The 27,005-nt window shown below is 43.8% G+C and overlaps 1 protein-coding gene across 6 annotated transcripts in view; it reads right to left on the reverse strand.

Moving 5' to 3' along the window:
• Window positions 1-27,005, reverse strand: part of LOC144494845 (tudor domain-containing protein 7-like) — a 134,150-nt gene that overhangs the window by 34,614 nt on the left and 72,531 nt on the right. For all 6 annotated transcript variants that reach the window (XM_078214270.1, XM_078214269.1, XM_078214267.1 and 3 more), the window contains 4 exons: window positions 23,555-24,264; window positions 16,017-16,203; window positions 5,399-5,510; window positions 2,422-2,624 (listed from right to left, as the gene is read on the reverse strand). In XM_078214270.1, coding sequence (XP_078070396.1) covers window positions 2,422-2,624; window positions 5,399-5,510; window positions 16,017-16,203; window positions 23,555-24,264 — 1,212 coding nt within the window. The remainder of the gene's footprint in view (window positions 1-2,421; window positions 2,625-5,398; window positions 5,511-16,016; window positions 16,204-23,554; window positions 24,265-27,005) is intronic.

A 27,005-nucleotide genomic window follows, 5' to 3' on the forward strand; every position in this document is an offset into this window, starting at 1 on the left:
CCATGGCTGTTCCGTGTGTCTGGATGAAGAACTGGTTGTTGAAGGTGAAGATATTGTGGTCCAGGATGAAGCGGATGAGTTGTAAAATTGCATCTGGAAACTGGCAGTTGACGGCATTGAGTACTGAGGCCGTTGCAGCAATGCCATCATTGTGGGGGATGCTGGTGTAGAGTGCCGAGACATCCATTGTGACGAGGAGTGCTCCTGGTTCAACTGCTCCATGTGTGTTGAGTTTCTGTAGGAAGTCCGTAGTGTCGCGACAAAAGCTGGGGGTTCTTTGTAAAATGGGTTTCAAGATGCCCTCGACATAGCCGGAGAGGTTCTCGCACAGGGTTCCATTTCCTGAAACGATGGGACGGCTGGGTGTGTTCGCCTTGTGTATTTTTGGGAGGCAGGAGAGATCTCCAACGCGTGGAGTACGTGGGATGAGAGCACGGAGGGTGCTCTGAAGGTCCGGATCAAAGGTTTTGATCAGAGTGTTGAGTTGACGGGTGTGTTCTTTGGTTGGATCTGTGGGTAACTGTCTGTAGTGTTCCTCGTTGTTCAGTTGTCGGTACACTTCTTTGCAGTAATCCGTTCTGTTCAGTATGACGATGGCCCCTCCTTTGTCTGCTGGTTTGATGACAATGTTGCGGTTGGTCTTGAGGGCGTGGATGGCGTTGCGTTGTGCTTGGGTGATGTTCGGTGCTGTCTTGTGAGTGCGGCTGATGAATTTGGTGTTGACGCACCTCTTGATGGCTTGGGCATACATGTCAAGTCGAGGGCAGCGGCCTTCCGGAGGAGTCCAATTCGACTCTTTCCTCTTCGGTTGCACTGCGGATCTCTCTGTCTGCTGTTCCGGTTCATTAGCTGTCTCATTGTGTTCGCTGTTGGCCTCTTGGGGTTTGTGGAAGAACTCCCGCAGCCTCATTCACCTGATGAATCCCTCCGTGTCCGCTGCGAGACTGATGGGGTCTATTTTGGTAGTGGGGCAAAAGTTGAGCCCTCGGCTGAGAACTTCGATTTCATCTGGCTGAAGTGTGTAGTCCGATAAGTTGACAATGGACTTTCCTGCAGTGGTACTGTTTTCTACTGTGGTACCGGGGGAGGCTTGGTTGCTGCTGGTGGTGATGCCGATTTGGATTTATGTCACATTATCAGTAACCCCCACAGCTTGCCCCTGGTCTTGCATAATCTCACCAGCTGTTCTGTCTGGAGACAATACACATCTCTTTAACCTGTGTTTAATGTTCCCTCCAGCCACATTATCTGTACCTTTTAAGACCTGGCTGGCTGTAGAGATTTGCATTCTAATTAGTATTCTGTAACTTGATTTCTGTGTCTGTGCACTGTTGGAGAACAGAGACCACTCCATCTGACGAAGGAGCAGCAAGCTCTGAAAGCTTATGGTATTTGCTACCAAATAAACCTGTTGGACTTTAACCTGGTGTTGTGAGACTTCTTACTGTGCTTACCCCAGTCCAACGCCGGCATCTCCACATCATAACAACTGAGGGAGTCAGGGAGCAGCAGAGGCCACAAGCTTAGAGGCTTGGCAGCAAGGGGTCAGTTAAGGAGCAGGAGATGCTGCATGCCCAGAGGGTTGGCAGTGAGGGGAGGGTCAGGGAATGGCAGAGATCCTGAGAAGGGGATAGTCACAGTTCGGAGAGGGGATCAGGGAGCGGGATGTGTGGCAAGTAGGACGTTCAGTAAGCAGTGACAAGAGGCAAGTAGAGTTACCATATTTCTTTTATAAGTTATCACATTTCTTTTTTCAAAAGTTATTTATACACAGTAATAGGAATTTACAAATGTAAATATTTCCACTTACATGCTTTTTTCGATTGAAAAAGGTCCTACAGACCCTAACTACATCTTTTACATTGGTTTTATTGAAAAAATTTGATTCGCTTTAAGTAATTTAAATTAAAGTTGCATTTTGAGAACTTTGATAAAGACATCAGTTTGGTGGGGCGGGGGGGGGGGGGGGGGGGAGATGTGGAGATGAGCAAGACTGGAGGTGTTGGGGGGGGGGGGGTAGGGAACTGGGGGAGAGGATAGGGGGACTGTAATATAAAAGCAGCTCGGGATTACAGAAAAGGTTTTGCGAAAGATCATGACATTAATCAAAAATTTAAAAAACATCCTTTGGCATCAATACATTCAAACATTCTGAAACAAGATTGCGTACTAAAATGAATTGACATGCTCTTCGGTGAAAATAAAAATCACAACAGACAGTAGAAGAGAAGTGATTGGGAGCCTACATTAAAACATTGTGTAGGATGTGAGAAAAGAAAACATAGCATAATGGATTCAGCACTGCAATCTGAAACATTTAAAATGTTTGATTGTAATGGTTCAGATGAAGAATCCTCAGTGGACCGCCAACCTGCTGATAAAATGTATCCAGCTACCTTATGAGAACCTCAAAGAATTTACCTTCAAATTCAGCTCAAGTGTCTTGTCATGCAAAGCCTTCAAACATGCAGTATTGATGTTAAAATCATCATCTCCTGAAGTGTCATATAGAAGAACAAGTGGAACCTCACTCCTTTCTAAAATTTCCATCAGCAGTATCTTTCCACTGGCCAGAAATTCAAAGGTTTCTAACACACATGGCTCTTTGCAGAATGTTTCAAGACCTAAAACACAAATAACTCCATCTTAAACAACCAGTGTTGCTTACATCCTTCAGGTGCATCCACAAACATCTTTACACTGAAAGGACTATATCACTCGTATTTATACACATTCCAGAAGCATGAATGAAATGTTTCAATCTAACTATTCACTTAAGTGGCACACCCTTAACTGTCTCCCTCCTTCACCATCCAGCTGAAAACTGAAGCAACTCCATTCAATTTACCCTTCATATTAAATCTTGTGTGCAAATGTATATATATGTAGCACTCAGGGGGAAAAAAACAGATGAAAAATATATCTCTTCCAAGCAAGCATAACAACAGATTTAGTGCCATAATAGTCAAGCTATCAGATTATCATCAAATGTTAACATTCATATTAACTCCCACTGATCTAACCAGTCATAAAAATGCTGCTGTTTCATATAATAGCTCTTGATGAAAGGTTAAGTGTACAACAAATTCCCAACACCAAAATTTGCTGAAGTTCACATTTTCAGCTTTAGTATAATCACCAACAATAACGGCTTAAGCGCTAATTTAACAGCTTCCTGTGAAACCTGTTTGTTAAAAAGTGTTCGATATAAAGGTACTGATTACTTGCACGTCAGGAAATGTTCAAATTGAAAAATATTTTCAGATTTGGATAAATCGTGACAGCTTCTTGTGCAACTACACAATGCAAAGAAGTTGATACCTTGAGTTTTAGCCTCAATATTATTGCAGAATTATTTTCTGTATGATCTTAAGCATCTAAAATTATCAAGCCTACATTGAATTGCTAGTTTGGTGAGGAGTTAAGTTTTCTCAGTTGCCTCTCCAGAAATTGACATATTTACTGATGTATTTGCTTCAGCATCGCTGTCATTGCTCCAATTCTAGAAGCCTCCGCCAGTTTCTGACCAGACCACTTGCTTCCAGCACAACAACATTAGTGCCAAATGTAAGCTTAGCTTAGGACATCAACAGATACCACCTTTTCTATCTGACAAATGTCTATACAGAAACTGTTTTCTGCTTGAGGATGGATGACCACTCAGGCCATCCATATAGTTTCTACAACAGATTCCACAAAATGTTGGGTGCATTCAGTCATGTAGGCTGGATAAGTGACTACCAAATTTTCCTTGGTCATAATGGAGTGAGTCATCTTTGTTACTGTTATTTGTTAGATCAGATATTAACATTTGTCAAGAGATGAGTGGAAATGTCTGTCAAATCACTGTTAAAGTGATGGTTAATTTTAAAAAAGCTAGGGTTAGATAGCATGAAGCAGCTTAGAGCTGAAAAATAATTTGTTGCGAGAAACTCAAGGCAATAGTTTCCCCCGGTTGACTGATGCGAAAAGGCCATTATCCACACTCATATGAATCAAAGGTGGCCGTTAATTCCACATGCATTCTTGAACCTAAATTTTGCTCTTCATTAAATGTGCAGATCATTCAAGTTATGTGGCTGTGAAGTGGTTTCGTGGTGCTGCACTTCTGTAATTATCTGGAACCAAGAATTAACAGGTTGGTCGTAGTTGGTCATGTTCTGGTCATTGATGGTGGGCATAAACATCTTAAATCTAGATGCTAGCATAGATCAATATCATTGAGCCAACTGGGGATAGGCAAGAGTGCAACCAGTCAATATAACTTTCAAAGGGATTTTGGAGAAAATAAATTGTGACCTGGAACCAGAAGTCAACATCAATAATTAAAATTAAAAGAATTACAGATTTAAAGTAGTAAAAAAAAAAGTAATTGAATTGAAACATAAATGTTATTGCTAATAACAGAATGAATACATGCAGATAGCAAAACATTGGAGGTGGAGTCACAGTACAAGGCTCAAGTGTGCCAAAGAAACATGCTTAGTTGACCATTAAGGCTGAACTCATGTCCAGTGGCTCTAAATTTGGATAATGATTGTTTTTTAAACTTACAAGTAATGCCTGCTCTTTGCTGGAAACATTCATTTTGTTTTCATAATTAGCATTCAATTTATTATTGCTCATATTGCTGATCTAAGATAAACCAGTCTCCATCCCCAACCCACCCCACCATGCATACCCAAATCATCCACAATCCACCACATGCAAAGGAAATGCCTCGAGTTACCCTGTTACAGTAAACTCTGAACAATGGAAGTCACAGCTGTGTTAAATCATGGTATACAGATTTCATAAATTTCAAAATTTGGAGTAGTTTATGATCAGGACCTTAAGATGAGAGGTGATCTTATTGAAACATAAGATTCCGAGGGAGCTTGACAAAATGGACGCTAGGAGGATATTGCCCCTTGTGGGGGGAATCTAGAAATAGAGGGAAAAGTTACAGATTAAAGGGTTAACCATTTGGGAAGGAAATGAGGATAAATTTGTGAATCTTTGGAATTCTCTACCTCAAGAGAACGGCAAATACAGAATCATTTAATAAAGTCAAGGCTAAGATAGTAAGATCCTTGAGCAATATGTGAATCAAGGGTTATGGAGAACAGGCAGAAAGTGGAGTTGAGGCCAAGATCAGATCAGCCATGATCTCAATGAATAGCCAGAGCAGGCTCATGGGACTATATGACCTACTCCTACTTCTTACGTCCTGGGTTAGTACCTTGCAACTCCCATGTCATTTTCTAATGTACATTGATCACTATATTGTTAAACAAAACATGATTTAAATGAATGGACAAGAGAAGACTATTTTAAATTTTGACCTCAAAGTCTACATTGATGCAATAGACAAACTATAAAGTTCCTGTCATCAAGATGTAAAATGAGTTTTACTTGCCTGCTAGTTTGCATTTTGCAGCTTGAAAGGACAAGGTGGAAAATCTTGCATCTAACCTGTACAGCCTAGTCTTGTCAACAATCTCATTAAACCCATGATCCACGAAGAACACCTGAAAGAAAGACACTTGTTGCCAAACGGGATTTGCAGTGGTTCTGGTTCCACTCATGATCTTTGAAATGCAAACAAAAACTTAACAATTGTGAGGTTACAAGAGTAATCGAGAAACTTCAAATTCTGGAAATACTCAGATTATTAGCTGTATTGAGAAAAAACAACATTGTGACTTGAATACCTTGCAGAGTAGTGAGCTTAGTTTTTTCAGGTCATGAATCCCAATATTTCCCTCTGTGATTGATTGGTTTTGATTCTCCTTAAATCCCAAGTATTTACCTCCCATACTGAAATGGTTATATTTTAAAGTTATGATTTTCTCCTCATAGATACAGACTCAACTGGTGTGTATTTTCTGTTTTACTTTAGACATATACACTGACTATTATTTTGCAACTAACTTGCTCATTATTCTTACATACCATGAACTCATGGCAGATTCCACCAGGCCAAGGCAATTGGTAATGACCAGGCTGTTACAACAGAATACATCAGACTAGCAGTTTTTCAGCATTTCCTAAAGCACTTCCGAACAGAATGTTTGTGCTATTTCCTCAATTCCTGCAGTCTATTTGCTGTATGCATATTGTAGTACAAGCGTCTGGCACATATAGGGTTAATGTAGGGCTTAGTACAGTATCATCCACACAGTGATGCAAAAGGGCACATAGCCCGCACCCAGGGTGCTGTACAGAGCCATGTGTACCAGCTAGAAAATGAGAGCTCCTCGTTTGTACCCATTTTTGTATATTTGTAAATAGTTCTAAGAGTCAAAAAAGTTACAGTTAACCTGTTTATGACTACAAGAACCTCTTTGGATCTACCAAATTATAAGCAATGCCCTACAACATGGTGGTAGCTGGTGGAAAAGACATCTCACAAAATGCAGAGCAAAACTCTGGGCGGCACGGTAGCACAATGGTTAGCACTGCTGCTTCACAGCTCCAGGGACCTGGGTTCGATTCCCGGCTTGGGTCACTGTCTGTGTGGAGTTTGCACATTCTCCTCGTGTCTGTGTGGGTTTCCTCCGGGTGCTCCGGTTTCCTCCCACAGTCCAAAGATGTGCGGGTTAGGTTGATTGGCCATGCTAAAAAAAAAAATTGCCCTTGGTGTCCTGAGATGGGTAGGTTAGAGGGATTAGTGGGTAAATCTGTAGGATATGGGGGTAGGGCCTGGGTGGGATTGTGGTCGGTGCAGACTCGATGGGCCGAATGGCCTCTTTTTGTACTGTAGGGTTTCTATGATTCTATGAAAACTATAATACTGGAAGACTGAGAAAAAAATTCAGTCGATGCCACCCAGAACATCCTATACGGGGCAAGAGGCTTAAAGCTCCCAGTGAAAGGCACCCTGCAGGCAATACCGACATACGAGAACAAAATGATCCTTGTGATCCACAGGACTGTTCATAACTAAGCCTGTGTTGAGCTTAACCCGTTACAGTAGACAGATTAGGTCAGCCAGCAAGGGCCTAGCTCCAATTACAAATGGGCATTCCCAAACTCTTCATTGGAGTGGAATGACACATGAAAAACACATACAAGATCAGGGAGAGGATACTAAACCCTCGTGCTTATTCAAAGTGTGCCTTTTCAAGTATGATTCCCCATCCACTCATGAGGTAGGTGTAGCAGCAGCAGCTGGACAAGATGTCAAACATGAGTATCATCACTCCAGTCACACCACCAACTGCATGATCTTCCGGGATGGACCCAGTTCCAAAATTGAATGACTCCATCTGTAGCTGCGTTGACCTGACACAGCACAAAGCTGTAGCCAAGGATGTAAATCCCATGTCCTCAGTGGATGAAAGCCTGACTAAACTCTCAAAGTGTCGACTATTGTCCATACTGAATGCAAACAACAGCTTTTGGCAACTCCCTCTTGTTGAAAAGTCCAGGTTGTGGACAAAAATAATTCGGCAAATTCTACTTTAATTGTTTGCCATTTGGAACCATGATGTGGAGATGCCGGCGTTGGACTGGGGTAAACACAGTAAGAAGTTTAACAACACCAGGTTAAAGTCTATCAGGTTTATTTGGTAGCAAAAGACACACAAGCTTTCGGAGCTGCAAGCCCCTTCTTCAGGTGAGTGGGAATTCTGTTCACAAACAGGGCATAAAAAGACACAGACTCAATTTACATGAATAATGGTTGGAATGTGAATACTTACAACTAATCAAGTCTTTAAGAAACAAAACAACGTGAGTGGAGAGGGCATCAAGACAGGCTAAAAAGATGTGTATTGTCTCCAGACAAGACAGCCAGTGAAACTCTGCAGGTCCAGGCAACTGTGAGGGTTACAAATAGTGTGACATGAACCCAATATCCCGGTTGAGGCCCTCCTCGTGTGTGCGGAACTTGGCTATCAGTTTCTGCTCAGCGACTCTGCGCTGTCGTGTGTCGCGAAGGCCGCCTTGGAGAATGCTTACCTGAATATCAGAGGCCGAATGCCCGTGACCGCTGAAGTGCTCCCCAACAGGAAGAGAACAGTCTTGCCTGGTGATTGTCGAGCGGTGTTCATTCATCCGTTGTCGCAGCGTCTGCATAGTTTCCCCAATGTACCACGTTCGGGACATCCTTTCCTGTCCCGAGGCATGGTACATTGGGGAAACTATGCAGACGCTGCGACAACGGATGAATGAACACCGCTCGACAATCACCAGGCAAGACTGTTCTCTTCCTGTTGGGGAGCACTTCAGCGGTCACGGGCATTCAGCCTCTGATATTCGGGAAGGCGGCCTTCGCGACACACGACGGCGCAGAGTCGCTGAGCAGAAACTGATAGCCAAGTTCCGCACACACGAGGACAGCCTCAACCGGGATATTGGGTTCATGTCACACTATTTGTAACCCTAACAGTTGCCTGGACCTGCAGAGTTTCACTGGCTGTCTTGTCTGGAGACAATACACATCTTTTTAGCCTGTCTTGATGCTCTCTCCACTCACGTTGTTTTGTTTCTTAAAGACTTGATTAGTTGTAAGTATTCGCATTCCAACCATTATTCATGTAAATTGAGTCTGTGTCTTTATATGCCCTGTTTGTGAACAGAATTCCCACTCACCTGAAGAAGGGGCTTGGAGCTCCGAAAGCTTGTGTGGCTTTTGCTACCAAACAAACCTGTTGGACTTTAACCTGGTGTTGTTAAACTTCTTATTTGGAACCATGTCAGCATGAGAAATATTCCAATCTATGATGTCAGCCATTTTGCAGGGCCTCAGGGGAGAGACTCACTGCAGTCTTAAGCATGAAGCAGGGCCAATGCTGAACTGGAAACGAGTTCTTCAAAACATCAATTTATTCCATGGCCCCATCATCACCAATCAAGGCATTAAGACAAGAGCCACAGTAAACCAAGGCTATCAGCGAGTTCCCAATCCCATCCTCAATTCCAGACTTTCTGCGATTCTTGGGGATGGTGAACCAGTTGGCAAAGTTGTTTTATCGAATTTGGCACAGATCACAATCCCTTGAGGCATCTACTTGAGAAAGACCAAATAGAGTGGTGGGGATCACATCAACCACAAGCTTTCACACATATCAAGGTAATCGTGCTCTCCGTGGACATTCTGGCCCACTACCACCATTGCAAAGGATGCTTCATCCACCGTTCCAGGATCAACCAGATGGAATTCGCCAACTTGTGCATTATTCTTCCAGAGGGCTGTTGGACACGGAGATAAAGTATGCTGCCATAAAAGAAGGAACCCCTTGCAGTCATGCAAGAAGTTCACAGATTATATCATTAGCCTCAAGATCACAATCGTAACAGGTCACAATCGTAACAGGCCACAAGCCATTAGTCTCCTTATTGGACAAGGACAAGCAAACAAACTGCCTTGCAGAATAGAGATTTTGCCTTTGCCTCACGAAGTTCGCCTACGAGACTGTATATATCCAAGGCAAAACCAGATAACAGCAGACACACTTTCCCAGGGCACAGTCGGCTTCCTGACAAAACAGGATATCGATCCCACTGAAGAGCTGGAAGCACACTCCTAATTACCATGGAGACAGTTCATAGAAATCATAGAAACCCTACAGTTCAGAAAGAGGCCATTCGGCCCATCGAGTCTGCACCGACCACAATCCCACCCAGGCCCTACCCCTATATCCCTACAGATTTACCCACTAATCCCTCTAACCTACGCATCTCAGGACACTAAGGGCAATTTTTTTTTAGCATGGCCAATCAACCTAACCTGCACATCTTTGGACCGTGGGAGGAAACCGGAGCACCCGGAGGAAACCCACGCAGACACGAGGAGAATGTGCAAACTCCACACAGACAGTGACCCAAGCCAGGGATCGAGCTATGAAGCAGCAGTGCTAACCACTGTGCGACTGTGCCATCAACCACAAGTTAACTCCAACAGAATTGCCAGAAACAAATGCATATAGTACAGATGCTATAGGAAAGATAGAACAGGAGATAAGAGAGGAGGGGGAGTTGCACTGTTGATTAGGGAAAGCATCACGGCTGTACTGAGAGGGGATATATCCAAGGGTTCGGCCACTGAGTCTATATGGGTAGAACTGAGAAATAAGAAGGGGAGATCACTTTGATAGGGTTGTACTATAGGCCCCCAAATAGTCAGCGGGAAATTGAGGAGCAAATATGTAAGGAGATTACAGAAAAATAAGGGTGGTAATAGTTGGAGATTTTAATTTTCCCAACATTGACTGGGACAGCTATAGTATTCGAGGGTTGGATGACGAGAAATTTGTTGAGTGTATTCAGGAGGAATTTCTCATTCAGTATGTGGATGGCCCGACTAGAGAGGGGGCAAAACTTGACCTCCTCTTGGGAAATAAGGAAGGGCAGGTGACAGAAGTGTTAGTGAGGGATCACTTTGGGACCAGTGACTATAATTCTATTAGTTTTATATGCAGAATGATAGGTCTGTCCCAAAAGTTAAAATTCTAAATTGGGGCAGGGCCAATTTTGATGGCATCAGGCAGGAACTTTCAAAAGTTAGTTGGGGGAGTCTGTGGGAAGGCAAAGGGACATCTGGTAAGTGGCATGCTTTCAAAAGTGTGTTAACCAGGGTTCAGGGTAAACACATTCCTCAGAGTGAAGGGCAAGGCTGGCAGAAGTTGGGAACCCTGGATGACTCGGGATATTGAGGCCCAGGTCAAGAAGAAGAAAGAGGCACATGACATGCATAGGCAGCTGGGATCAAGTGAATCTCTTGAAGGGTATAGGGGGTGTAGGAGTAGAGTTAAGAGAGAAATCAGGAGGGCAAAAAGGGGACACGAAATTGTTTTGGCAGATAAGGCAAAGGAGAATCCAAAGAGCTTCTACAAATACATAAAGGGCAAAAGAGTAACAAGGGAGAGAGTAGGGCCTCTTAAGGATCAACAAGGTCATCTATGTGTGGATCCACAAGAGATGGGTGAGATCCTAAATGAATATTTCTCATCAGTATTTACTGTTGAGAAAAGCATGGATGTTAGGGAACTTGGGGAAATAAATAGTGATGTCTTGAGGAGTGTACATATTACAAAGGAAGTGGTGCTGGAATTCTTAAAGTACATCAAGGTAGATAAATCCCCAGGACCTGATGAGGTATATCCCAGGACGTTGTGGGAGGCTAGGGAGGAAATTGCGTGTCCCCGAGCCGAGATATCTGAATCATCGATAGTCACGGGTGAGGTGTCTGAAGATGGGAGAGTGGCAAATGTTGTGCCTTTGTTTTAAAAGGGCTGTAGGGAAAAGCCTGCGAACTACAGGCCAGTGAGCCTCACATCTGTGGTGGGTAAATTGTTGGAAGGTATTTTGAGAGACAGGATCGACAGGCATTTAGAGATGCAGGGACTGATTAGGGGCAGTCAGCATGGCTTTGTGAGTGGAAAATCATGTCTCACAAATTTAATTGAGGTTTTTGAAGGGGTAACCAAGAAGGTAGATGAGGCAGTGCAGTTGATGTTGTCTACATGGACTTGAGCAAGGCCTTTGACAAGGTACCACATAGTAGGCTGTTGCATAAAGTTAAATCTCATGGGATCCAGGGTGAGGTATCTAAATGGATACAAAATTGGCTTCTTGACAGAAGCCAGAGGGTGGTTGTAGAGAGTTGTTTTTCAAACTGGAGGCCTGTGACCAGCACTGTGCCTCAGGGATCAGTGCTGGGCCCACTGTTATTTGTCATTTATATTAATGATTTGGATGAGAATATGGTTAGTAAGTTTGCAGATGACACCAAGATTGGTGGCATAGTGGACAGAGAAGAAAGTTATCTCCAATTGCAACGGGATCTTGATCAATTGGGCCAGTGGGCTGACGAATGGCAGATGGAGTTTAATTTAGATAAATGCAAGGTGATGCATTTTGGTAGATTGAACCAGGGCAGGACTTACTCAGTTAATGGTAGGGCATTGGGGAGAGTTACAGAACAAAGAGATCTAGGGGTACATGTTCATAGCTCCTTGAAAGTGGAGTCACAGGTGGACAGAGTGGTGAAGGAGGCATTCGGCATGCTTGGTTTCATCGGTCAGAACATTGAATACAGGAGTTGGGACGTCTTGTTGAAGTTGTACAAGGCATTGGTAAGGCCACACTTGGAATACTGTGTGCAATTCTGGTCACCCTATTATAGAAAGGATATTATTAAACTAGAAAGAGTGCAGAAAAGATTTACTAGGATGCTACCGGGACTTGATGGATTGAGTTATAAGGAGGGGCTCAATAGACTGGGACTTTTTTCCTCTGGAGCGTAGGAGGCTGAGGGGTGACCTTAGAGGTTTATAAAATAATGAGGGGCATAGACAAGGTAGATAGTCAATATCCTTTCCCAAAGGTAGGGGAGTCTAAAACTAGAGGGCATAGGTTTAAGGCGAGAGGGGAGAGATACAAAAGTGTCCAGAGGGGCAATTTTTTCACACAGAGGGTGGCGAGTGTCTGGAACAAGCTGCCAGAGGTAGTAGTAGAGGCAGGTACAATTTTGTCTTTTAAAAAGCATTTAGATAGTTTCATGGGTAAAATGAGTATAGAGGGATATGGGCCAAATGCGGGCAAATGGGATTAGCTTAGGGGTTTTAAAAAAAAAGAGCGGCATGGACAAGTTGGGCCGAAGGGCCTGTTTCCATGCTGTAAACCTCTATGACTCTATAATGAGTGTGTCCACATCTGCAGACACTGCCAACAAGGATGGCTTCAGCAGAGACCAAAGAAGGACCTAGTTTGGATAACAAAAATACTTCATGATTATAGATTGCCTCCTGGTCTATAATGAGCATCTGGTCAGCGCAGTCTCCCTGCAGCCAGAGATCCTTAACAAAAATACACCTGGACACCACCACGTGCAAAGCACAGGCCCAATCCGCTGTCTGGTAGCCAGGCATTTGCAAGATGACTGAAAACACCATTGCAAATTGCCAGGTGCATGTTGCACAGGTAGGACCAAGGAATCATAGAATCCCTACAGTACAGAGGAAGGCCATTTGGCCCATCGAGCCTACTCTGACAACAATCACACCCAGGCCCTATCCCTGTAACCCTACATATTTACCCTGTTAATCCCACTGACACTAAGGGGCAATTTAGTATGGCCAATCAACCTAACCCACACATCTTTGGACTGTGGGAGGAAACTGGAGCATCCGGAAGAAACCCAGGCTGACATGGGGAGAATGTGCAAACTCCACACAGTCACCTGAAGCCAGAATTGAACCCGGGTCCGTGGTGCTGTGAAACAGCAGTGCTAACCACTGTGCCACACTGAAAAGAGCCCCTTATCCCCACATGATTCCAGGAAGGCTTGGAGAGGCTAGGCATTGACCTCTTTGCTTTCAACAGCAAATTGTTCCTTATAATGGTGGACTACATCTCCAGATGGGTTGTGGTGAAGCAGCTATATGTGACTGCCATGGAGGCAGTAATTAAGGCACTGAAAGAGATGTTCATGAGCCACTGCATCCTGGATAGGATCGTGCCCAATAGCGATCCACAATTTTCAAATGAGTACTTTGTGTACTTCGCCACCACATTGGGCTTACACCACCATACCAGTTTGCCGAGATACCCACTGTTGAAAGGGGGCTTAAAGTTGGGTCTGTACAGTAAAAGTCTTCCTGAAAAAGAACAAGGACTTCCCCACAGCATTTCTCACATACAGGTCCACTCCTTTACAACGTGGTCTGTCCCCATGTGAACTCCCAGGAAACTCCATACGACTTCCCATCCTGCAGAAGAATTCATACCAGGGTTGGAAACCAAGGATTACAAGGTCATCCACACAAGAGAGCAGTCTTACAAGCTTCTGCCTACAACAGACACTTGCCATACAGAAAGATGACAGGGTCTGGATTAAAGACATCAAGAGAGAAGGTACCATCATTAGAAAGAATGATAACCAACATCACTCCTCCCTGCAGAAGGCAATAAGAAGAAACAGAAGCAGTCTCTGCCTCATCCCTAGACTATCCATCCCCACACTGTGCAATGCAGAGATATCAAGGAACATACTGAGATGCCAGAACAACCTCCATACCTACATGTAGAACCAGCAATGACAGAGCCTACCATTCCTCCGACAGTAGTGCGAACAAGATAGGGAAAGCTTAGAAGGTCTCCAGAGTGCGCGAACCTTTGAATTCAAAGACTTGATGGGGTAGAGTTAATGTAGTGACGACAATATATATTTATGATAGTAATAACAATGCAAGACACAAGCTAAAGTATAATCACTCAAAATGCATCAGGTACATAGGTATGAATTGGCTGTCTAAATAAATTGGGTTGTTGCTCGGCTCGTCAGGGGAACACCTCTCCCAATTTTGGCACAATCTCCAGGTGTTAGCAAGGAGGTCCTTGCAGGGTCAATATACAAAGTGTGCCATTGTTGTTTCCAATGCCTAGGTGGTCCATCTGCTTTTATGCCTTTTTAACTTTCCTGTGGTTTGTACTACTGAGTGACTTGCGAGGCCATTTCTGAGAGCAGTTTTTAAAAACCATTTTTAAAGCATCTTATCAACTTGTTCTGCCAGTGGCTAGACCATGACTAATCTCCTATCTCAGCTCCACTTTCCCGTCTCATCCTCGTATCCTTTGATTCACAATGTCCAAAAATTGATTAATCTGTCTTGAATACACTCAATGACTGCGTATCCACAGCTTTCTTCTGAAGATGCACTATCCTGATTGCAGAAATTTCTCATCTCAGTCCTAAATAGCCAAAACCTTATCCTGAAATCAAAAGCTGAATTTGCTGACCTCGTTCGCAGCTGGAATTCTGTGGTCCCACTGCTGTGAATGGAGATTTGGCAGAGCACCAAATTCTCCATTTTTGCTGGCAGCAATGGTGGGGTGTACAACATTGGAAAATTCTGGCCCATGTCCTTGGGCTCCAGACTTTTCAGCCAGGGAAACAGCCTCCCAACATCTACCCTATCACGCCTTCTAAGAATTGCATATTTTTCAGCGCTGTCACCTCTCATTCTTCTAAAGTAGAAGATCTGTTCATTACACTCAATCTCTCATTGGAAAAAAAACCCTCATCCCAAGCATAAATCTATTTAACCTTGTTGCACCCCCTCTAACACAAGGCTATCTTTCCTCAGGTAAGGAGACCAAAACTGTTCAAAAGCCCAAGTGGTCTTACTGAGCCTGATATAATTGCAGCAAAACTCTTTAGTACTCCAATCTCCTTGCAATGAAAGCTGACACCAATTGCCTTGGTAATTGTTTCCTGCACCTGCGTGTTAACTTAATAATTCTTAAGATATAGAGATGGGAAATATTTGATATCTAGATGCATACAGGCACTTTCAATATCCCCCTCCCCAATTTTGCAACAGCAACATAGAAGATATGCCATGACATTGCTGATTGCACAGTGAAGCGTTTGCTGCTTTATAACAGGAGCATTGGATTACAAAACACACAATGTATTCTAGAACTGAATTCTCGCTTTAAAAAAAAGTTTTTTCTGTCTATTAATCATGCAGTCTGTGTGTTTTTATATCTGCCTGTGTATCTTTGTTTTTCTGTTTTTGGGATTTTATTTTCTCACGTTTGATTAGGATCGGACGTCAGTCTCGAAACAATGCTCCTATTCCAGTGACAACTGGGGTGCCATCTACATCTTTAAGAGCTTGCATTAAAATAAAAGATCAATGTTCGCTTTACCTTCAGCTTGTTTGTGCATGGTTGACTTATTGCACTGCACTGTCCCTTTTAAGACAGATGCACAGTCATGCATGCAGGCACCTTAAAGGAAACATTGTTTCTGCATGACAGTGCCTGACTGGAGAGAACGAGATGGAGATTACAACTTTCAACTGGCTTCACCATCAACCTACCAATGTTTGACAGCATGATCTCCAGTGGTCAGCATTTAAAACCTCTCCTGAGCCCATGTTCCCTTTTAAATAACATTTAATAAAAACACTAATCTCCCCAATTAGGAAGTACAGAAGATGTTCCGATTTAAATAAACTGTTCATATGAAAAATCCACAACTTTTCAGACATGACTTTTAGATGAAACACAATTGTCTGTACCTTGGCTTTTGCTGCTTCCACTGAAACAATCTGTGCTCTTAACCAGGAGTCCTCTTCAGCACTTACAGCCACAAGCTGTCCAATACTTTGTGAACTCAATGGCTTCAGATCACCAGCGTAAGTGTAATACTCCTTCATTGCATCTTCCATTTGTTCAAGAGCACCAGAATATTCTGGCCCAATGTATCTGAAAGGGAAAGTTCAAAGTATTTCAGTCATAAATTATTCGAAGATTTTCCTTGTATATTTATTTCTTTTAAAAAAAAATTTCCAAAGCAGCTTTGAAAAGTTTTGGATATAAGGTGTGCAATTACAAAAAGTGAAGATTTGATATAATCAAAGTTTTCAGTTTGGTTTAATTCATAGAAGAGTCAAACAGTCTGATTTACAAAATGTTTTGCAATAAATACGTGATAATGGTAAACACAAGCGATGTTTTGAGTCTCAAAATCCCATGATTTTTAATAATTGAATTACGTGGGTTAGAGCATTCCTGTACTCAGATTAGACAAGTCGCTGTTGGAGAACTAAATATTTTGCACAACCAATGTCTACATTATTACTGCATTCAAAATATAAAGCTATCTTTATACTATGGCAACTATACCAGCATTTTATATTTCCCCTCATCAGGAGTCTGTGTTTTATCTGAAAATTGTCATGCTTCTGTGCCACAGATCCACATCCAGTTGCAGATGTTTTGCTCTGGATTCAATCCCAGGTCCCAGAGGGATGAAACTGTTAACCCACTAGAACTCAGTTCAGGGAAAATGCTCTGACACATCCAAACTCAACACATTAGCTCTATTCTCGTTTCACAGATGCTGTCAGATCTGCTAAAATTTTCCAGCGTTTTTTGTTTTTGCTTTAGATTCCAGCATGTGCAGTAATTTGCTTTAATACATGGTAAATGTAGACCTATTATGAGAAATATTAATGCAGATTCAGCTTAGAATTTAGAATAGCCATATTCCTAACATTTTGCAATGCTTGACTGTGACCTGGCCCTTAGTAGATAAGAACAAAAGTATAATAGAATCATACTGGAAATTTGCTGGGACTGAAACAAAGAGAAGATAAATGCGAATTTTAATAGCAAGACCACTAAGAATGTAATAGGTGCAATGGGGTGCTTTCAAAAAATGGATTCACACACTCCCTTAAAACTGCTTATTTGACAGAATGTGTTCCTATCTTTTTGATATTCTATATATTGAGAAAATTTCCAAAAATATTTGGAGGAATACCCACAATTTGAATTTCTAATTTGGCTCTAATTAGTGGGAACCATGATCCCACACCATAAATTTCATTTCAATCTATTTTTATTTTAGATAAATGAGACACAACAGCCTGCATTCATGTAGCACTTAATGTAGAAAAAATATCAAGGTGCTTCACAGAGAAATGATGAAACAGTTAGTGGAAAGGTAGCAAAAAGAATGGCCAAAGAAGTGCATTTTTAGGAGGTCTTAAATGAGGGAGTGAAGACATCGAGGGGAATGTCAAGAGATTGGGCCACAAATTGAAAACATGGCTGCCAAAAGTGGGATAGGATGCAAAAATGGTTAAAGGCTAGGGGTACAGGAGTTTAAGAACTGAAGTTGGAGGACTGGAGATGGCTCAGTTGATAGGGAAGAATGGGGTCATGTAGCAATTTCAACTCAAGGATGAGAATGTTTAATTGGAGGTGCTTGGAATTGGGAGTCAATGTAGGCCATAGAGGTGATTGATGAAGGATAGGATAGGGACAGTAGATTTGTAGATCAACTGAAGTTTCCCAGAGGATGGGTCGTCAACCAGGATGACGCTGGAAGTGTCGACTCTGGAGACAAAAATGGCACAAATTCGGGTTCTAAGATCAATAGATTGATGTATGTGGATATGGCCAATATTATGGAGATGGATATCATCAATCATTATGATGAGGAGATGTAATTGAAAGCCCAGCTTTAGGTTCAGTTGGAGAGCATGATGATGAACAATTTGATTCTGCCCGAGATGGCGTCCGCTGAGGCAGATGGAATCTATGTTATGGTATGGAGTTTATAATGGAGGCTCAAGAGAATGATATTCTTTTTCCCAATTCTTAATTGGAGGAATTGCTGCTCATCCATGAATAGATATCAGATAAGCAATCTGACAATAAATGAGCAGCGGAGGTGGTTGAGAAGCAGAGCTGTGTGTTGTCATGTGCATGGAGAAGCTGAACCCATGTCTGAAGATCATGTCAACAAAGGGAAAAATGCTAATGAAGAAGTGGCTGGCAAGGATGGTTCCTCTGAGACCAGGAGCAACGAGCGACGTGGAGTGGGAAACAAAGCTAATGGAGGTACTTTATCTATGATCAGCTAGCGACGAATGGAAAAAGGGCAATGGCATTTAGCTGGACAACGGAGGAAAGGAATTTGTGAATAATGGTGAGGCTGATTGTATTGAGGTTGCAGAGAAGACAGAGGACAATGAAGGATAATGCACCATGTTTAAAGTCATTGAGGATATCATTACAACTTTGGGTAAGATCATTGCAATGCTGTGATGATTCAAAAACTGCAAATTTAAGTCATAGAAAAAGTGCCTGCAATGTAAGAGCACATAGCAGCAGATGTAAACAAGGACTTAGGATTGAAGGTGGGATGTTTTGAGGAGAGGGTAAAGATGGTGGTTTTGAAGGAGAGGAAGACAGTACCCAACGTGAAGGAATCACTCACAATGTCTGTTAGCTTGGGGCCAGGAAAACAAGGTTAATGAGAAGGGTTAAGGACCAGGCGATGAACAAAATAAACTCTGAAAGGGCTTGGAGGGACACAAGAGTAAAACTATAATAAGAAAGAGTCCACATGGGGAATTGTTAGGGGCAACAGAGGCAGGTCAGCAATGCTCTCAGCATTATGTGACAAAGAGCTCATGAACTCTCCACACATTGTCGAGGTGAGGGCAGAAGGGGTATGGCAGAGAGGTTTCAGGAGATGGTTAGTTCAGCTACCTCTGGTGAATGACTACGTCAGTTATGTACCAGATAGTCTCAAGTCTGGGTGTTTTGAATTTAAGCAAATACAGTGGTCAGGGAACAAGGATATCAAAAGGTACGACATGAGGGAGCAATTGAACAACTATAAACTATAGGTACCAAAGGTGAACCAAAGACTGGACAACTGGAACGTAAAGCATGCAATTTTAAGAGTCTTGACTGAGCTTTTTTTAGTGACAGGCCTGGTAGAAAGAACCCGTGAACATGGAGTGGAGAGAATATTTAGGGGACATGAAGTCAGTGAATTCAGAGGGTGGGAGCTGAAACGAAGACTGAAATCACTGAAAATGTATGCAGAGACCAAGTGAGGTAGGATGCCATGAGAAAAACTGGCGAGAATTTGAAAGCACAAGAGATGGCACTAACTTGTATTTATGGAGCAAAACATTCCAAGAGATCAAGAGCTAGAAGAGATGCAAAAGATATGGAGGGATTAGGCCTTGATAAAATTTCAACTGAGGAAGAAAGGATGAGTTTTGTTTAAATTCAAGGCATCGGTGGACTGCAAACCAATATAGGTCAGCAATTAAAGGGCTGGAGAGTGTACAGGCTTACTGCAAGTAAGAGTAAGGGCAAAGCTTTCGTTAGAACTTAAATGTAAGGCTGGATCAAGCAAGGCTGGATGCCAGCTCGCAAAGCTTTGGAAACGCAGAGCTTAGAGGTAACTGAGACATGGATCAGAGCCTCCACAGGGATAAGAGGGGAACAATTTATGAATAAATATAATGCTTGAAAACAATAAACATCCATTGGAAGGAAGTGGTTAAGCTCTCTTGGAGGTGCATGTGATCCTTGTACAAGTTGGTTTTATACTCAGAAGTTTCCAAATTTAATGTTTGACTGTTGCTCTCAATTCTAGCAATTGCAGGATTAGAGAAAAAACTGTCCACGATTCTCACACCAAGCAATAGGCAGCATCTTCAGCCGGAAATGCATGTATGGACAGGATTGGATTCAGCTGGAGGCAGGTTGTAAGGAGAATATGAACAGCGTAGAGAGAGATAGTGACAGGTTAAGTGAGTGGGCAGAGAATTGGCAAATGGAATTCAATGAGGGAAAATGTGAGGTGATTCATTTGGGAAGAAAGAATGAGAAGGCAGATTATTATTTAAAGGGAGAGAGACTGCAGAAAGCTTTAGCACAAACACGGACACATACAACCCGATCACCCTCACGACCCCCTCATCAGCTACAAACACACCCCCCCAACACCCACCCACCCCCCTGTACATGCCCCCCCCCTCGTCCCCCACACACACACACACCCCCCTTCTCGAGCCCCACACACACACACACGCTCCCCCCCTTCTCGAGCCCCCACACACACACACACACACACACACCCCCCTTCTCGAGCCCCCACACACACACACACGCTCCCCCCCTTCTCGAGCTCCCACACACACACGCTCCCCCCTTCTCGAGCCCACACACACGCCCCCCCCCCTTCTCGAGCCCACACACACGCCCCCCCCCCTTCTCGAGCCCACACACACACGCCCCCTTCTCGAGCCCACACACACACACGCCCCCTTCTCGAGCCCACACACACACGCCCCCTTCTCGAGCCCACACACACACGCCCCCTTCTCGAGCCCACACACACACGCCCCCCCCCCTTCTCGAGCCCACACACACGCCCCCCCCTTCTCGAGCCCACACACACACGCCCCCCCCCTTCGAGCCCACACACACACGCCCCCCCCCTTCGAGCCCACACACACACGCCCCCCCCCTTCGAGCCCACACACACACACGCCCCCCCTCTCGAGCCCACACACACATGCCCCCCTTCTCGAGCCCACACACACACACGCCCCCCCCTTCTCGAGCCCACACACACGCCCCCCCCCCTTCTCGAGCCCACACACACGCCCCCCCCTTCTCGAGCCCACACACACACGCCCCCCCCCTTCGAGCCCACACACACACGCCCCCCCCCTTCGAGCCCACACACACACGCCCCCCCCCTTCGAGCCCACACACACACACGCCCCCCCTCTCGAGCCCACACACACATGCCCCCCTTCTCGAGCCCACACACACACACGCCCCCCCCTTCTCGAGCCCACACACACACGCCCCCCCCTCGTCCCCCACACACACACGCCCCCCCCTCATCCCCCCCACACACACGCCCCCCCCTCGTCCCCCACACACACGCCCCCCCCTCGTCCCCCACACACACGCCCCCCCCTCGTCCCCCACACACACGCCCCCCCCTCGCCCCCCCTATCACCCACACACACGTCCCCCCTATCACCCACACACACGTCCCCCCTATCACCCACACACACGTCCCCCTATCACCCACACACACGTCCCCCTATCACCCACACACACGTCCCCCTATCACCCACACACACGTCCCCCTATCACCCACACACACGTCCCCCTATCACCCACACACACGTCCCCCTATCACCCACACACACGTCCCCCTATCACCCACACACACGTCCCCCTATCACCCACACACACGTCCCCCTATCACCCACACACACGTCCCCCTATCACCCACACACACGTCCCCCTATCACCCACACACACGTCCCCCTATCACCCAAACACACGTCCCCCTATCACCCACACACACGTCCCCCTATCACCCACACACACGTCCCCCTATCACCCACACACACGTCCCCCTATCACCCACACACACGTCCCCCTATCACCCAAACACACGTCCCCCTATCACCCACACACACGTCCCCCTATCACTCACACACACGTCCCCCTATCACCCACACACACGTCCCCCTATCACCCACACACACGTCCCCCTATCACCCACACACACGTCCCCCTATCACCCACACACACGTCCCCCTATCACCCACACACACGTCCCCCTATCACCCACACACACGTCCCCCTATCACCCACACACACGTCCCCCTATCACCCACACACACGTCCCCGTCACCCACACACACGTCCCCCTGTCACCCACACACACGTCCCCCTATCACCCACACACACGTCCCCCTATCACCCACACACACGTTCCCCTATCACCCACACACACGTCCCTCTCTCATCCTCCCCACACATACACTCCCTCATCATCTACACACACTGTCAAAGTCGTTTGGCAGAATGCCTCATTGCCAGAACTTGCAAACAAGCACCAAGACCTAGCTTGGCACTCTCAGCCAGGTCCTTCATGCATGTCCGAAGTCTCTGCGCCACATGCTGCCCTCAAAGCAACTGCAGTGGGAGAGAAGGAATGGTCATTGCGGAATGTGCCTTTGCAAAGATAGTCTGGAGGGTGATGCATGGCATTTGTTGAGATTCATTCTGAGCAGTTCTGTGATGCAGAACTCTGTGCTCTACAGGCTGTTCCCAGGGGCAAACATCAATTCTGTTGGAAGATCAGCAGCTCTGTGAAAGATGCTCTTTTGTCTGCCTGAAACTTGTTGATGTTCCAGTGCAAAGAACTGTCCTCAACTGAGTGTTGCAGACTGGCACATTCCAATGTCCAGGACTACAAACGGAGGGATGGATTCAGACTTGGGGCAACTGCTGCCAAGGCACAAGAGGGAAAGGTCACTGTCTAAGGCATTTCAGCCAATGTAGATCGAGGGGCTGGTAAACGTGTAAAACCCCTTGGACTCTGTGCTTAATACTAATCGTATGCAACCGCAAGCACCTCAGAGTGCAACATGACGGATGTATATAGTTTGAACAAATTGTACTCTCTGTGATGAAAACATTGAAAAATACATGGACCGGAACTCCCACCTCGCCCACCACAGAATCGGCGTGGGCCAGGGTCTGACAATGGAAATCTCTGTTGACCTCAGGTGGGAATTTCCGGTCTCGCCCGATCGAGGCCATAAAATCCCACCCACAATGTTTTAAATTGATGCACCTGAGTGCGTCTTAGACAGTGACCTTTCCCTATTGTGCCTTGGCAGCAGTTGTCTTGCTGTCTGGAGAAAATGTGAATATCTTTGCACTTTATGACAATTTGAAATGTTTTGTAATGTCTCTTTCACACTTTTTAATGAATTAAGTATATTTTTGCAATTAAAAAAATCAAATTGCAGCAATGGCTGAGTATTTGCACGTAGTAAGAAGGTTAACAACACCAGGTTAAAGTCCAACAGGTTTATTTGGTAGCAAAAGCCACACTAGCTTTCGGAGCCTTAAGCCCCTTCTTCAGTCCAACGCCGGCATCTCCACATCATATCTGCACGTAGGCCAGAAGAAGATTGTGGTAAATAAGATAACTGTACTCAGGCCTCATGCATAGTCATCAGGGGTGAACTACTGTGTATAAACAAAATCAAATGCATTCCTCAAGTGGAAAAACCATGCCTGGGTCTAAATTCACAAATTGAATAAAACGGCGATATTGGAAAATATCAAAATTACAAAAAAAGCTTAAACATGCTGCATATCGACTGCTTTGGTTGAAATGTTGCAGATTTTTTAATGTGAAGAGCCACTGTACTCCTCTTGTACAAACCTGTAGAATTATATTTTGAAGCAGGCTCACCTGATAACAGCTTCAGATGTACTGTGAAGTTCAACCACCAATACCGAAGGGAATTGCTCTGTTGGAATGCTAAGTGGGGAAGGAACAGGTTGGATCGAACAACTGTCCGTAAATTCGTTAGTAATTACAGTCACCTCATTTTCAGTTAATGCCAGATGTTCAGCATCAATACAGGTTCTGTGTGAATGAAGTCCTAGATTGCTGTGCCCCTCGTTGATAACCTCTTTCAGCTCCGGCTTCACCAAAGCAGTGGGAGTCACTAACACTGGAGAGAGAGACTCTTTAGGTTTAACATTTTGCTCATCAGTGGTTTTCATCATTTTTGCATAAAGAATTGCCTTTTTGCGATCACCAGATACTGCATAATCCACAGTGCAAATGTCAGATAAGCAGTCAAGATCATCCAAAATATTCTGAGGAAATTGCATCTTGTATGTCTCTTCAAACAACTTTGGAAGTGCGTTGGCCCAAAGTCCACTGCTGTACCTCTTTAATAACTCGATGACTTTTTGTTTCACTTCAATATCCTTTGGAACTAGGCTTTTAGATGCAACTGTTTTCCCTCCTTGAACTACACTTTTATTAGAAACTGGTAGCTCTTGTTTTTTATCAGCTGACTTTGGGTTAAAACTCGACTTCCTTTGCTGTAGACTATTCTTTGGAGGATAAAGCAGCAATTCAGCCAAACCACTAGATGCTGACTTTTCAACCTAAACAAAATAGAGAAATCAACATGAATTCAGTTCAATAAAAGGCTGTCCATCCAGAGGCAATCATTTTACCAAAGCAAAGCAGAAGTGTGAACAGCACAACTTATCTACTATTCTCCTTCCGAAAATGAATAATTGTACAATATGTTCAAACCCAATATCACAGATTATTTTTAAAAACACAATTAATCCTGAAACTAAGCAGATCTACCAGCATCAAGACAGATTAATATTTTGATTTGAACCTATGCCTAAACAGGTATTAACAAGTACACTTCAAATGTATTAAAAGATTTAACTGAAGGAAAAACACAAATGTATCTACTTTCTCTTCCCTCAAAAGACCAATACTAAAAACAATATTACTTGATCAAACTCACCTTGAGAGGAGCCCCAATGGCTTAGTAGCTAAATGCGTCATGTGCTATGGTAATGAGCTAGATTAGGGTCACAATCCTCCACTTATGAGCATTAAATTGTTATAGGATTATAAAAGGAAAAGCCACCATGGCACAAATCTTGGACATACAAACTTATATATTTCAAAGCATCGTTTTACATGGCGAGACCAAAACATTACATTTCTCAAAATGTGCCCATCATGCTTTGCTGATTTGTTCAAATGTAAAATCATTCGAAAAATACAATTTGCAATCAGTACAGAACCAAATTATTCACTTTTTTGAAGAAATATATGAATTGCAAACAACAACAAATTAATTTGGTCGAATGTTATCCAGCTATTTCAGTGGCCATGTTGCTTTTGGACTACAACACTGTGGAAGCCCAACTTAAACTGAAAATACATTGGACATTAAAAAAAAGGACTAAACTTAACCATTACAGACTAAAATTTAAAGAAACAATTTGCCTCACAAATAAGCCTCTCTATTTTCCAGAGTCATACGTAGGAAGGTTCACATAATAGTTACCTGGCTATTATATTAAAGCACAGTGCCTCTTTATAGATGCCCCATTGAAACCCCAAGTTTTCTTCTTTTTATTTGGCCAAAGCACAGTCCATTGTCGAGCATTGCTTCCTTATGACAAATATCATTGGAGCACCAGCTGAAATTAACATTTGTAGGCTGCCCTCTTCGCTCTGCAATATGAACCCCACAGACCAACCAAAGAGATGATCCTAGGTTTGATGTAATGATCTGTGCCAAGTAAGTGAAGCTCATCCAAGTTAATGGTGGAAACAGTACATTTGGACTTAATGCTCCCAAGGTTAAAGAAGGGGTGAAAGTAATTAACAAAGTTTTGCACTCCAGGATCCAGAACTATCCTAAGAAACTTTGCTGAAAGTGAGTTTGTATGGTTGTCTAATGAGGATTAAATCAGGCTTAGCTATGACATACCAATTCCCAACAGTCAACTTACACTCAGGCTTATAAAAAAATTGGCCCTGGTCAAGCATTGGAGGGCAATGGGAAATTTCTAACTATTCTAAACTCAATGTGTCACTCCAGACCAAGAAGCCAATTAGTTGCTTGGATGACGAGGACAATTTAATTGAAAAGTTAACAGTAGGCTAACAAACAGTGACATGAATATTTGTTCAAGTACACAGGGAATAGGTGCACATCTTAGATGATGCTCTTCTCTGGACAAAAACATTTGGCTTGCTGCAATGTGTCTTTTCAAAAGACAATCTTCAAAGGTTTACTTTTAATTAAAAGAAAAAGCTATTCTCAAAACCTACAGACTTTCTGGTGTCTTCCCTTTCCTGTTTTCCCAAGTCTTTGTACAAGGAGGGTTAAATAGGTGCTGAGAGAATCGGTTCCATAAAACATCCATTAGAACATTTTTGCCATCTGTTGAAAACATTAAAGATTTTGGGAGTCCTCTTTGTAAAGTTAATATGGGGCAAAACCAATTTTTTGCACTTTCTAATAATGTTATTTTATGCCTTCAGTGGTGATGGAATACATACTATAACCCCAGTTATTCACTAGTGAGGAGTAACACTGATTTGGAGTTAATTGCTAAATTGAGGCATGCTGTCACATATACAGTGGATAGGAGAAAATTCTGGATCATGAAAACCCCCTTCAGTTTGGACTAAACAAAGTTCAGCTTTAACCTTACAAGTGGCACCGATCAAGTTCCACCAAACATCCCCTCCAGTTGATGTTCACAGGCACCAGAGATCCCATCATCAAGGTCACCGTTGCCTAGAAACATAATGGATCAACTATGGTCTGTAAATTCCTTAGAGTGGCAATCAGCAGCAGATTGTCATTCCATGCTAACTTAACGACACTTAAATTGTAAAGTGCCCATTTCACCCAGCCTTCCTGACTCAAGCAAGGAGAGACTGAAGAAGTGAAATGCATCTATGGCTCCAGTGGCAAAAGTGCAAAGGGAGTGGAGCAAAGAAGGACGTGCCCCTTTACATGACTAGTGGGAGGGGTGAGGGATGGGGGGAAATCTCTTGCTGATGGTTGTCCCCTGGGGGCTATGTCTGGGTCTTAAAATTATTACTCTGAAGTTACAAGTGCTTTTTTTCTTTCTAATTCTTTCAGAGTAACTATGAGTCTAAAACTGTCAAACCCACCCAAAGTTAGCGATTTAAATCTCTGCCAAATGGTTCCTAGCGCAATTGTCCGAGGGAAGTTGGCTCTTCTGAACAATTGCCGGTGAACCCTTACCAAGGAGCTTCCAAGAGGGATTCCTCAATGCATCTTTGGGGTACCCCACCAAATCCAACACTAGGGAGCCAGGAAGTTATAGCCCAT

This window comes from Mustelus asterias, chromosome 6 (assembly GCF_964213995.1).
Source record: "Mustelus asterias chromosome 6, sMusAst1.hap1.1, whole genome shotgun sequence".
Taxonomy (NCBI): Eukaryota; Metazoa; Chordata; class Chondrichthyes; order Carcharhiniformes; family Triakidae; genus Mustelus; species Mustelus asterias.